Source organism: Sorex araneus, chromosome 2 (genome assembly GCF_027595985.1).
Source record: "Sorex araneus isolate mSorAra2 chromosome 2, mSorAra2.pri, whole genome shotgun sequence".
In the NCBI taxonomy this organism is placed as follows: Eukaryota; Metazoa; Chordata; class Mammalia; order Eulipotyphla; family Soricidae; genus Sorex; species Sorex araneus.
This window is the reverse complement of record NC_073303.1, coordinates 144,221,776-144,235,924: the sequence shown is the minus strand read 5'-3', so window position 1 is coordinate 144,235,924 and position 14,149 is coordinate 144,221,776. Positions and strand designations below refer to the sequence as shown.

The 14,149-nt window shown below is 38.6% G+C and overlaps 1 protein-coding gene across 2 annotated transcripts in view; it reads right to left on the bottom strand.

Moving 5' to 3' along the window:
• Nucleotides 1-5,640: 5,640 nt before the first annotated feature.
• Nucleotides 5,641-14,149, bottom strand: part of LSAMP (limbic system associated membrane protein) — a 755,031-nt gene continuing 746,522 nt past the window's right edge. For both annotated transcript variants that reach the window (XM_055127103.1, XM_004606705.2), the window contains one exon: nt 5,641-13,363. In XM_055127103.1, coding sequence (XP_054983078.1) covers nt 13,266-13,363 — 98 coding nt within the window. In that variant the 3' untranslated portion in view covers nt 5,641-13,265. The remainder of the gene's footprint in view (nt 13,364-14,149) is intronic.

Below are 14,149 nucleotides of genomic sequence, written 5' to 3'. Positions count from 1 at the left end.
AAGGCAATTGCCCTACTGCACTGGGTCTCCACCCCTAGGAAAAAGGTTTCTTCCTTCTCTATATCCTGCTTAAGATACTCTCTCTCTTCCCATATAAGGTTTCCTGCCTTTTATCCCTTATTTTTATTCTCTTAAAATCTTTTCTGAATTCAAAAATCAGCAAACAAATAAATAGGAACTAAAATATAAACTACCATACATACCAATTCATGGGGCTGGAGCAATAGTACAGCAGGTAAGACTTTGCATGTGGCATTGCACGTGGCTAACCTGGGTTTAATTCCAGGTATCTCTGATAGCCCCAGAGAGTAATTAGTGTGAGGAGTAATTCCTGAGCACAGAGCCAGGAGGTACCCCTGACCGTCACTGGGTATGACCCAGAAACCAGAACACAAAATAAAAAAGAATCAAATAATTTAAATTCAAAATGTAGGATAATGAATACAGAAGAGTGTTTGAAAAACTTCCTTTTCCATTCATACTTCATGCTTACAGCCCCATACTGTAGTGATCCCATTTCCACCCAGATCCATGTCAAGGCATTCATCCTCTGTTTGGACAAATGGCAATATTATGAAAAGGCCATTAGATACTTTAGTTTCGTCATGAAAAAGCTGATTTATAAATCTTTCTTTAATGTCTACCTGCCCAATCAGACATAAACACCAGAGGATAGGAGCTTACCCTCAGGGAGCAAAATGAATAATTGAGCATGGTGTCTGGCCCATACTAATCACTTCGATCACATTTGTGAATGAAAAAATGAGTGGATGAATGAGTAGCACAGTAATTGGTATCAGTGTATTCACAGTTCTTCCCCACTCCCACTAAATAACTTGTTAAGTACGGAGAAGTAACCTTTTCTTTGCAGCTGCCACGCCCTTCTGGGGAGCCTCCCCAACGAGAGGTGGTTTTTCATTGCCAACTTGTCAAACTACAGATGTCACCATTAGCTTTCTTTTCTTCTCTTCATCACTGCATCATGCATGCCAATCTCAAATTAGTTCTATTGTTACTTATGTGATAATATTTCAGGGAGTATTTATTTCAAAAAGGATAATGCCTTTAGCAAATGTTATATGCACAGAGGGTTTTAAGTAGGAGTAAATGCAGTAATTAATGTTGATGAGGCTGCTGTTACCATGCAATGTTCTTGTGTGGTAATCATGCATCACAAACGTGGAGCCTCAGTTTGTTCAACAGATGCAAAGCTTAATGGCCGCATTTTCCTCCTATGGATAAGTTAGCTTTAGTTAAATGTTCCATTAAAAATAACCATTTAAAATTTGAATGGAATCAGTGTCTGCATCCATCAGAAATTTTTGCTTGAACCTCTGCTTTGGTCCTTACTCTTTTTCAAAAGAACTAGAGTAAGGTGATGAGTCATTTACCTATGAGGGTACTTTGGTTAAGTTAAAAACCAACAACTTAGTTTCTTCGAGCTAAAAGCTGTTGTTTATAACCAGGAACAGCAGTAAGGATTGCATTATGGGTTCACAGCAGCCTGGGACTGCAAGTCTGTATTGTTGTAACTAAGAGAACTTGAAAAAAACCTTTGTTTTGTTTCTTTTCAACATTAATTTTGGATTAGAAGAGAACTGGGCAATAGTTTCATTAGTAGTTTGCTATCCTGTCTTCTTGGTACCCTTCCTCTATTATTCTTTTCACATATTAGGATGAAAGAGGGAATAGGATGCTATTATTTAGAAGGAAAGATCAGATTCTTTCAGAGCACCATGATGTCTGGTTCATGCTTCCTTACTAGAAGATTGAGATTATAAAACAAAGGATTAATTAATTCACTGTTGAGAACTCTATATGCTGTGTGGCTGAGTCACGCTCTGACAATGATTCTACAAATCTTGGAACATGATTGCTATTGAGTGGGGTAAGGCCATGAAAATCTGTCTTGGGGAGAGCCCATGTGTATATCATGGTCTGACCCAGGACTTTGCTTGAGTTGTTTCTTGCTTGGTTAGGCCAAATAGCTTCCCAGGACTGTGGAAAACCTCTTCAGTGAAGGTGTAGCTAGGCTACCTGGAGAAAGGGGAGAGATGGGATGATCAGACCCGGGGAACACGGTTGTAACATTTTTAAATGTACCATCTAACTTCCATACAGCCCTAGGAAATGACTCCATCCAGAACGGGTTCCCTGTCTTTTCTTTAGTAAGCTCATTTAGTTTGGGGATCCTCCCCCACCAAATATACTCAAACATGAATGTATCTGGGTAAACTGACTTGGACATGCAGTCTCAAGATTGCCAGGATAGAGTCTGAGAAATTATCTGTAAAAAATAAGACCAAACCCCAGTAATGTTAGATTATCTAGAAACTTGAAAGTGAGTGGAGCTTAGAGAGGAGTGCTCGTATTGTGAAGTTTTGGGATCATGATAGAGTATATGGTTTGCATGTGTGAAGCTTTGGGTTCAATCTCCATCAAAACACACAAGCGCGCACGCGCGCGCGCACACACACACACACACACACACGCACACACACACACACACGGAGTCCAAACGTTAATGAATTAGTTTCATTCTGTGACGGGGCCTGTGATAGGAGAGCTAAGAAAATGCCCCACCCCGCTCTCATTGATGATTACCTGAGGGCTTTGGAGGCCCCATACTGGAGCAGCTTCCGGCTCTGAGTCATGTCTCTCCACCGGACCAACATTTCTTCCCCACTCCTGGGTTCTGATTGTGTCTACTTCTGATGTTTGCTCATTTGCCCAGTAGGTGGAATATCTTCTCTAAGAACTCAGTCCTAGAGGTAGAGTTCTTTGAGAGACCGGTGTCTTCGGCACTGGAACAGACTCTAGTTTGATCTTGCACGCTGCACAGGAGCTGTGTGCGCAAGATGCCACGGAGTAAAGCTAGCATGGCTTGTTGAAACTTCACACCATTTTATGGACTGAAATGCAAACATTTTGATTTAAAAGGCACTTGATTTAAAATGGCAAGTTAGCCAGCACATTTTCTAGTGAGAAGAGTGAGGTTACATCTATAAGATGTAAAGTTAGCTTAATTAAAAGGCCATGGTTAAATTAGGTCTATGAGAGATGGTTAAACTAGACGATGCTTCTCACAATGAATGTCCTCAGACACAATCACCAAAGTCCACCATACTTAAGGATGAGATTCCTTGAGCAGGAAGTAGTTTTTGACTGGTTCAGGATTACCCTGACTAGTCTATAGCCAGTCTAGGGAGTAAAGGAGAAGATATTAGGAAGAAAAGAGGAGACAGGATCTTTTTTCTTACTCCAAAAGCCATTAAGGCTCTAGTCTTCTGCTTAAGGGCAGCTATATTTTCCACAGTTGTTTAACAAATTTTGTGTGTACAGTGCATTTTCTGTCTTGGATGTTGCATGCATCGCAACCTCAGATGCATACTCCCTTTCTTTTGCTTTATAGCATACTCTCTATCTTGGAAATTTGCCCTCATTTTAACCTAAAATATGTAATCGTTTCTTTTTCACCTGGAGAAGCCCATGATATCTCTTAATTATCTCTTTCTCTTCACCTACGAGGTTAGAGTCATATACCCACCTTCTTTCCAGATCTCACATGATGTTTTTAAAAAAATTATTTTATTTTATTTTTATAAAGTTGTTCACAATATTTGATTACATGCTGTTTTAAATATACTTTTGACTCGCTGGGCTTCATAAGAATAGAAAATGGAGGTATGTTAAAGGAAATTTCTTTTGAGGCTAGTGCAAAGTTTTAAGGTGGTATTAACTTTTTAATTCTGACTCTTTTGTGGCTTAGCAGAAATAAAATCTCAGACCAGGTGGAGACAATGTTATTTGAGATTCCAAGCATTATTCTGTGTCATGAGCAGATTTGTAATTGAAAGCAGAGGGCAAAGACTCTACCTAAACTTTGCTGCTTGGTTCCTTTGAAGTAACCTCTACATCCTAATTTTTCCATAAGGTAGAAAATTTTTATGTATATGAAGCCCTTTTGGATCACACCAATAATTTATACAAATGAGGCAACTCATAGTGGACTTCCAGAGAGTTCATGCTAATATGATACCTCAGGATGGAACTGGCCAACCCAGAGAGATCAGCCATGGGGTTAGAATATTGAACTTTGAGTTCAACCCTGGGGCCAGTGATTTATCACTTACTCTTATGAAAACCCAATAAAACCCTGGACAGCAAAGTCTAGTAAGTGCCCTTCCCATGCTGGCAACACAGAGCTGTTACACAACAAATTTCTGGGAGGAGATTGTGTCCTGACAATGAAAATTTCAAATTTGAGACTCTCAAACTTTGCTCTATACATTTGATCCTTTGACTGGTTCTGATTTGTTATACTTTGTGCTGTAATAGAATTCACCTTCTAGAACTCATTGAATTACCTCAGAAATGATCAAATCTGAGCATAGTGAGAAACCTTTAATTTGTATCCAGATGATCAGAAGTGAGAGTTGCCTGATGCCCAGAACTTGTGGTTGATTAATTAAGAACAGTCTTGTTTTAGAAGAGTACTGGTCTTATTGAGGAAGGGGAGAGACAAGAATTTTATCTGAGATTCACTTTTGAGGAAATCAGACTTTCAAGCTATATTTCTGAAACAAGGGAATCATGAGCGTGTGGCTCTTGTTTGAGACCTTCAGTGATTAAAAACTGAGCTGTGTATATTCCTTACATTCTCCACATACCAACCCTCTTGCATTTTAATGCAGTTCCCTTGTGTTTTCTAGTCTAATTTGGCTCCCTAAGAGTCAGATTTCCGACCTCGCAATTACTCCTGATGCTTGATTAGCCATTGATATATACTTGAATTGTGCATAGCTTATTGGTTCATTTTGTGTTTCCATCTTCTGCCTATCCTGTCTAGTGCTAGAAGACTTCTGCAGAGATTTTTGGGGAAAATCATTGGAGTTAGCGGCTCTCAGCAAGAATGAAAAACAAGCATCTCTTCAACAGGGAGAAAGAATGGGTTACTTTAAAAAATTTGACTCATCCTATTGTTCCAGGTAGTACATTATTACATTAGTGCATTTGTTCATTAGTACAAATCCTTAACAAGTCCTATAGTGCAGACTTTAAAGAAAGCATAAACTTCTTATTTTTAGTTTTTGATTTTTGGGTCACACGCACTGATATTTAGGGTCTGCTCCTGACTCTATGCTCAGGGATCACACCTGAGTTTACTCAGGGGACCAAAGGGGTGCCTGGGATCACACCAGGGTTGGCCTTATGCAAGGCAAATACCAGAGCCACTGCACTATCATTCCAGCCCATGAAAGGATTCACTTCTTAAATATTTTTATGGTTTTAAGTCCCTCAGGGCTCAAAAAATTCAACAATCAAGAACTTCTTCAAAATTTATCTGTAGCTTCCCACTGGTACTTTGTGGTTATTTTCTTACAGTGTATTGAGGGAGCAAAATAAAAACAAATTTCAGATAATCTTTTTGCTTCCATGATGAGTATTATTGTAGATTCCTTTTGGTAATAATTGGGATGTTGATAAAAAGTCTTCTAGCAGTTCTTCAGTTATTTGTCCAGGTTCTCATCATATTATTTCCATTATCCTTGGCTTTCTTTCCAAACTTATTTATGAGAACTACCAAGAAGCAATGCAGTTGACCACAAGATTAGTTATTCAGGTCAATGAAGACACATCTCCTTTTCACGTTTATTTCATTTTGTTTTAAGATCACAGAAGAGCAGAGCATTCATACGTGTAAAGTAACATAAAAGAGAAACAGAATTTAAATACATTTAAAAAGGAAAGGAAAAAAGCTTTTTTAATTTTAATTTTTTTAACACACACTGCGCTTTTTATTTTCCTTCACAGAGCTAGTATCCAGGGGAAAAAATCCACTCAATAAACAAAACTCTTTAAAAAACAAAACAAAACAAAAAACCTTGAACAGCAAAAACCCAAACAAAAAATGGCCATGTGTTTGTATCATCAAGGAAAGTTCAGTTTATGTCTACAGGGCTGAGAAAGGAATATATTTATATATTTATATATATTTATATGTATATAACACTGTTAATAAGGAGAATTCTAACCAAGAGCAGGATGTGTATACCCTTCTGTAGTGCAGTGAGAAGGAAAAAGATCAAGCAGTGTGAAGGAAAGCACAGGAAAATTTTCTCCTATGCTTCTCCCCCATGTCATTTCCTTCATTTGACCTCACCCCCAACTCCCAGTAAATAGTTAGGGAGTAGAACGTGGCTACAATTCACCAGGATGCATCATTAGCCTCTTCTGATGAAGAGCAAAGATCTAGGGAAGTGGATTCAAATGAGGCATCAGATAGTTTAGATTCACTGCTGCGTCCATGAAGCAAGTAGTTTTGCGTGTTTTCTTCATTTGCAAGAAGCAGCATTTGACTCTGTGCCAGGCTTTACATACAGAGGCTTGTGCAGGGAAGAATGTAGCTGTCAGAGTAGATCCAGGAGCACCACTCAAAAAGATGCACCTCTGAAATGACGGTGAAGTAGGGGGGTGTCCTGCAAGCAGCTTCCCTCCCTCTCCCCTAAAGAGTTTTTGTAAGTATCTAAGCACATTGTATATCCTTATCTACATAAAATGATATTAATGCTTGGAATTTATGAATAATTCCTGCTCTTTGGTGGATAGGAGGCTTGCAATTTGTCTGTTCTCTTAAACAATGCATGAAAAACTACCTTGGACAGATGCTAAATTGAGCTCAAGCATATATGGGTTTTCATCTTGAGAGATCAAGTAAAGGAGGCTTAATCTATTGAGAATATGATTCAAAATAGTGATTTCTTATTAACTGCTTGAGAAACCGTCCTTGCTGCTTCCCCTCATCCTAGAAAAAACATAACCTTCATATTTTGATTTGGCCTTGACAACAACTTACACTGTCTTCAACTCTGTAACCCCTTCTGCCTCTGCTTATATTCAATTTGTCTTCTTTAAGTAGTATTGACTAGTACCTTAGGAAAATAGGGTGTTTTCACTGTCAGTTTACATGATTTCATAGCCTGTAAGTCAAGTTTAAGGAAACCAACACCATAAGGAATTCCTTCCAAAACAAACCCATTATCTTGCTTATTTCACACAGTCTGACCTTTTGAACCTTCTTGGGGAAAACATGTTTACTGCATCAGCACAAGCAATATTTCCAAGAATATATATTTACTGCAATGGGACAGTTGGCCCAGGATGAGAGAACAAAGATGTTTCCTCTCAAATGAACAACTCCTAAATTGTTACATGCCTAATCTGGTTGTTTTCCTTCCTATGAAAGGTTACTAGAACATGTAGTTCATCAGTTAGAATTTATGTCATAAACCAGGGGATAATTCTAGTGCTGTCACTGTAATATGAATTTTTTTTGGCATTGCTAAGAAGCTTTAACCAGAAAAAAACTGAAAGATCTAGTCCAGGGAACCTATATTTTAAAAATATTGACTTTTGAAATGGAAATAATTGGATGATGGTTTTGAAGGGTGATGATGCTAGAGAGATCAAATCAGAGATGACAAACAACTGCTTGGAATAATTTAGTGAACAGAATTCAACATAAGCATTAAATTATTATTCAAAATAAGAGTTTAGCGTTGACAGAGGTTTTAGATATGTCATGAAAATCCCTATCAGGATGAAAAATCCAAGATACAGGAAGTTTGAATGACCTGCCTAAGGTCTCACAGCTTGTTCTGGCCACACTAAAAGTTAAAACTCAATTTTCCTGATCCCACTCTAGTATACTTTCTACCTTAATTTAAAGGTATCATTTATCTTGAGTTGAATTTAGGTATGTTGTTAATTTGACTTTAATTGCTTTCTCTAAAGGTCCTTTGCAAAAAATTCATGTGATCCCTCAAGTCATTTATTGGATGACCCCCACAAGTCATCATTCAAGGTATCTATGTCATTATTGTGAAACAGCAGACACTTCAAAAGACTCTAAGATAATATATCTGGGAAATAGTTCCATTAAAAATAATTCTGTGCTTTCTTTGCAAGATTAAAGATCATTATGTAGAAATATAGGTCTATCAGATTTAAAGAAATTATTTCCTTGGGTGACTTAGCAAGATATTTGTTGAAGATATCTAGCACAGGTTTTACATCCCACAATGTCTTAGCATCAAGATAACAAAGAAGACAGCCCCCTCCAATTGGTTGAAGAGAAAATAAAGAAGAATAAGATTTTGCCCATCAATGTGTTAGGTGACTTCCATGGTGTTAAGAAAGCTGTCTCAGATGGTAGTAAGAAGAATTAAGAAGATAGAGGGAAGGTTGACACAAGAGACACATGGCACCTTCAAATTGTTCCATTCCTCTCTTTTAATTGCTCTCATTTTGAGGTTAGATGAGACAATTGTGGCAGAAACTGGGAAAATCACAAGTTAAGTTAAGGAGCTAAGAGGAGAGCCCCTCTTACTTGGATATGATGGGAACCTTTGACAGCTCCTGTGAGCCTGGGGCAAACTTGCATAAGAGCCATTAGTCACCCTCCTTCCCATTCTGACTTGTGAAAGGCTTTATTTTTGAATCTATTTTTAGTTTAGTTTTTAAAAGACTCATAGATTTCACTAACTTGGGCCCTGCATGAAAAATGAAGTTTACATAGTTTATATTATGTACATAAACTAGTGATTTACATTGATTTACACATGATTGGTGCCTAATTTATTAATCAGCACACAGTATGTAAATGTGCTGAAAGGAAATCAAGATTTTAAAATAAGTTTTCCATAATATTCATAAACATTTGCGCTGTTGTAAATGTTAAGCCTAAACCTAACATTCACACCAGCTTTCTTGCCAAGAGGGAAGTAATGTATATTGCTGGGTGAAAACAAATTCTTTCTTGCATTTTAGTTGGTCACATTTGACAACAGAGCTAAATACAAATGAGAATAGTTTATTTCTCTTCTGCGAGTATGCACATAAATTGCATTTAGTGAGATGTTCAGAGATATTATGCCAACCATGATGAGAAATTTGCATTTTTATCTACAAGACTAGAGCAAGTGCAGTCTTAGGGGAACTATTTTAAATGCCTAAGAAAGAAGACTTACTAAGCTGGAATTTTATTTCTTAATCCAAAGTCTCATCTCACCTTTTATGTGGTATATTGTTTAATATTTGTCTTCAAAGTATTAGTAGTTTTTATTAGGTCAGATATAGCTTTGTGCTGATAGTTCTAAGAAAAAAAGTCGTTACTGGGAACCAAAACTAAACCTAGGCTAAAAAATTATGGAGATGAAGAGAAAAATAAGCCATGGCTAATCTCATACAACATGGCTCATAAGAAAATTCAATTTAAACAAACAAACAAACATAAAAGTGGAAAACTCTTTCTAATTGAAACATAGCCTTTTTTTCTTAAGCAAATTCAGCTTTCTTCTTTCTTTTAAGTTTAAACCATTATTCTAGATTTGTTCTATAATACATATAATATTGTAATTGTAGCATCTTTAAGGGTAAGATTAAAAAATACATACACATATATGTTATTTCTCCATGAATAATTCAAGGCCTGAAAGGAGCAAAATTAGGTTTTGGGAGACACATCAGTAGAACAATGAGATCCCAACCATCTTGGTGATGGAACCTATGACTCTGATCATAGGAAGCTCACAATAAGCAAGTAAGTAATAACTCAGAACAATTTCATGCTGAGTAATTTAATTTTTGTGTGTAAAGGAGGTAAGTCCATTTGTGAGGAGAAACAAAGTCATTTCAGTCCTCCAGGAAAATGAAAATCACGAGTAGTTTTACAAGGTCTCTATGAATAGCCCCAGTTGTCAAAATATGGAGTAAAAAATTTCCATGGCAAGTCTGACTTGGAAAAGAGAAGGCAAAGATTATTGGAACAATTCTTTCCATAGAAAACACCTTGGGTTTATTTTCTTACGCCTTACTTCTCTTAGGAGAGAGGGATTTTCTATCTCAAAACTAAGAATGCCTTTCCCACAAAGAAAACCTTCTGATGAACAATGGCAGAGATGGTATAATTCTGCAATTTTAATACCTATGATTACTTTCATTCTTCAGGATGCATCCCAGGTCTAGGTCATTTTTGCTTCTCTAACTGCATCTGAGAATTCTGCTTGGTGAATTGGTGGAGTTTTATTTTGCATGCAAAGACCTCAAATATACTAGCCATTCAGATTAATGCATTTCATTCTTCTCCATAAATTGTTTGCAGCTGATTCTTTTCAATGCAAGGATTCAAGCTTTGATTTCCAATGGACAAGGTTATGAAGGGACTTATAGCAAATAATAAACTCAATTTTAAGAAGTCCCACGTTGAGACTTTTGGTGACAGCCGGAGGGCTTCTATCTTGTCCCTTATCTTTCTCCAAGCCATATTCTCTATTCTTCACATTATTTAGAGTACTATTTTTAAATGTATAGGATTTCTGGGACTAGTATTTGTACTAAAGCAGAAGTCAGGATAAGACTTTTTCAATTTCCAGATCCTGACATAAATCTATGCAAACACCACAATATTCAGTATATGTTTAATGCTGTTTAATATATGGTTAATTATTTTAATGCTTAGGGAACAAATTATGCTAATATAACAATGACATTCCTTTCCATAGAGATTATTCTTCCACAAAACCAATACCTTGTTCTTATAATAGGTTGTAGGCAATAAGAAAGTCAGATATGTGAAGTCTGTGACATCAGCAGGGATACATTTCTGAAGCTGATACTAAACTGAATTAGCATGTATTGTTTTCTCTTCTTCCCATCTTTATGTTGGCATGCACTTGTCAAAAGCTGCCATTTAAGGGATAGTTGGCTCCTTAGTATGTGGGAAACATTTATCATAAGGGATGATAGGCTTTTATTCCTGTACCAAGAAGACCGAACTGTTAAAAAAGAATCCTGATTGTCAATAAATGATGTTGCATATTTATAGTTTGCTATTTCCTTTCCAATATTGTCTGTTTTGAATAGCAACTTAGGTCTTGCACCCTAATCTGTCACAAAAACTCTTATCCATCCTCAATCCCAATTTGTCTTGTTTCAACTCTAAATTGCAACATCCTAAAAGGCTAGTGATCAACTTCTATCACAAATAATCAAGCATAGATTAAAAGCATAGCTTCTCAAGGAGATCATTTTCAAAGGTAAGATTCATTGGAAAGAGTCTTCACCACATATTCTAGATTTTAGCTTCTCTTTTTTCTCTTTTCTCTGTTTTCCTCTCTTTCCTCCCTCCCTTTATTTGTCCTCTCATATTTGGGTATGTTGAAATATTTCAGTAGTAACCCTAATAATGATTCTTTGTCTTTTCATAAATCCAGCCACTTCCAATGCCTTCTACATCAAAGTGAAAACAATGGTTGGATTCCTTCCAAAGATCTCTGTGAAGAGAGCCAGTTCTCTCCATAAGCCTTTTCTAAGAAAATCCTTCTGATACTGTGGTGATTCCAAGGTTTGTGTCATGCATACAGCTTCTGTCTGAATTATTTCAAGTCCCCCAGTTCTTTTAGTTAGAAGAATTAACATTACAATTTAGAATTATTGTCAGTGTCGCTTCTATAGATATAAATTTCCCCTTCGTATCACTCACCCAACATTTTCAGGAGACTGAAAGACAAAAGTGAGCAGGAAGGTCAATGTCATCTATTCCTAGTAGCCTGGGCTTGGATCATGATGAGCTATTATGATAAAGATGTTGCAAGTGCCATCAAAGGAACCGAAGGAAGATGTGTGCAAGCAAATTAGCCTAGAAGAAAGAACAAAAATCTGCAAAGGTGCACAAGGAATGAATTCCTTTTGCTATGGTCAATGGTATTAGAACTCTGACAGTATCTCTGGAAGGCGATTAAGAAGATGGTCAGTTGTCTCTACTTTTTCTACCTTGCTCACTGTTACTGAACTTTATCTGAAATAGGAAACAATCTCTGCTCAAGGGAATCCATAGGGGCAAATGCAGTGTTATTTGAAGATTAGGGAGGGGGCAAAACTGGGCTGCTTAGACTCTCCATGTGGTCCACATCCCTTCATGGGGAGTTAGCCCAGGGAGACGGACACCTTCCTGCTTCTGGGGATTTACTGAACACATGCGACTGATTCCTGCAGCGGAGCAGGACAAAACCTACAAAAATCCAGGAAATCTATGAATCCCTCAGGAAACAAGAGTGAAATCAGAAACCTTCTCTCCTTGGTCGCCTCATCCACGTCACTGATTCGTTCTGTTCGCTCACCCCATCGGTAGTAGGCACTTTCATTGACAGTGATATTCTGAGTGACTCTTGACTTGGGTTCTGATGACTGGACTAGGAGGAATGTGAGGTTCTCCCTTGGAAGGGGCACCGCTTGGTTTGGATACACACTGATGTCATGGGACAGCCATGGATGGGGGAGGCGCTCTGCCCCCGGGGGGTCTCCTTCCCCGCCCTCTCCCCCAGCAACTGGCCGCAGCCGCATCTCACAATTACAAATGCGGGACAGTATCTACAGCACAATGAGTCTATGTACACATGGACCATTCCCTTGGCATGCTTTAGAGAGAGACACACACGCTCACACACATGTACACCCACGTGAGAGCGAGAGACGAGCACGCGCGCACAGTGGTGAAATTAAAATGGCACTTCCTAGCATCTGCGGCATGACTAGCGCTGAGCGGGGTGGCGGGGGGCGAGGAGGAGAGGGTGGCGGGGACCGGAGTCAAGGGGATTCTCTGGGGTGGAGGCGGGGAGATCAGAAGACACCGGAGGTGGAAATGGGGGGGGGCGTCTTAAAAATGGGAGTGAAAGTGGATGCAGGAAAACCAGATAAAGGCTCCACACAGGACGCCGGCGTGGATCTCATTCACAATCTGAAATAGCTACAAATCAGTTCCAATGAAAAACAATATAGAAAGATGATGGGAGTATAAACATCAAAGGCAAGGCCTTGTTTTTCTTTTCCCACAGATGAATAAAAATGAAGGATAAAGAGTGTGTATGGGGAAGAGGGGTTAAGACCCAACTGTTACTTCTGCAAGTGTCTTAGTTTTACATCTGTATATCCTCAACACAATTGATCTTTACGCAGCATTCATTTGCTTACATATACACGTAGCCCGTAGAACTTTTCCCACCCCGAATTATATTCAATTCTTTATTGATGGACTTGGAAAATGGTTGGAAATGTTGTCATCTCTTCTTTTCCTCATTTCCCCCTTCATTTATGAACACACAAAGTTGTGAAATAAACAGTCCCTCCACCTCGCTCTCTCTTTCTCTGTATCCTGTGTGACGCATTTTGTGTGTTTTTTTTAGAATTATTTTAAAATTTTTATTCTATTAACATTTGCTGAGAAGGCAGAGCAGAGATGCTGCCAGCAGCCACAGTGGTACGGCCAGACTGATGGATCCATTGATTCCTCTCACCGACCCAGGTCCTGCAGTACAAAGAGAGAGAAAAGGAAAAGAGTTACCCTTGGCCCAATTTTCCAACACAGAGGATTGCAGCAGCATCAGAAGCCAGACTATGCCAGGGCCTCCAAGTCAGCCTAAAAAAGGCTCCCGATCTTGACTAAGATTGCATCCTCCTTGAGTTCTGAGTATCTTATGGAGTCTCATGGGTTGAAACACTTCTAAGTACAAAATGATTTCTCTGGAGAAATCTTTATGCCGGCTCTCATTGGCATGTCTGATGGAGCGGCAGACTGCTCTTCACCCAGCCTCCACCTGCTTGCTCTGCCCTCCGCAGCATCGCGATGCCAGCGCTCATTAAGATTCCACGCATTGGTAAGGGTCCTTGAGCAGCCAGACACGGGCTGCTCCAGATGATCCATCAAAGCATCTCCATCAATAAAACATGGCACCAATCTGCGACTCTCATTTCTCCAGAAGGAAACGGTCATTATTTATTTGTTAATGGGAGGTGGGGATTGTTTCAAAATAACATTTAGGGCTGGGTGGCACTTGAGCTGGTAGAAAAGAAGTCAATAACGGGTGGAGTTCTAAGAGAGAGCAGAGAATTACCTGGTCCAAAGTGGTCACTCGATGCTTCAAAATTAAAAAAACCAAAGACAACTAGAGTCACAAAAACAAACAAACTCCAGGAAAGTTAAGAGACAGGTTGAAACCAAAGGCCCAATTGAATTTGCCCTCCACTTCCACCCCTGCCGAGGTGCAAGCTTTTGTGTATCTGACTGTGACCCTAAATTTTCTCACTGGGAAGG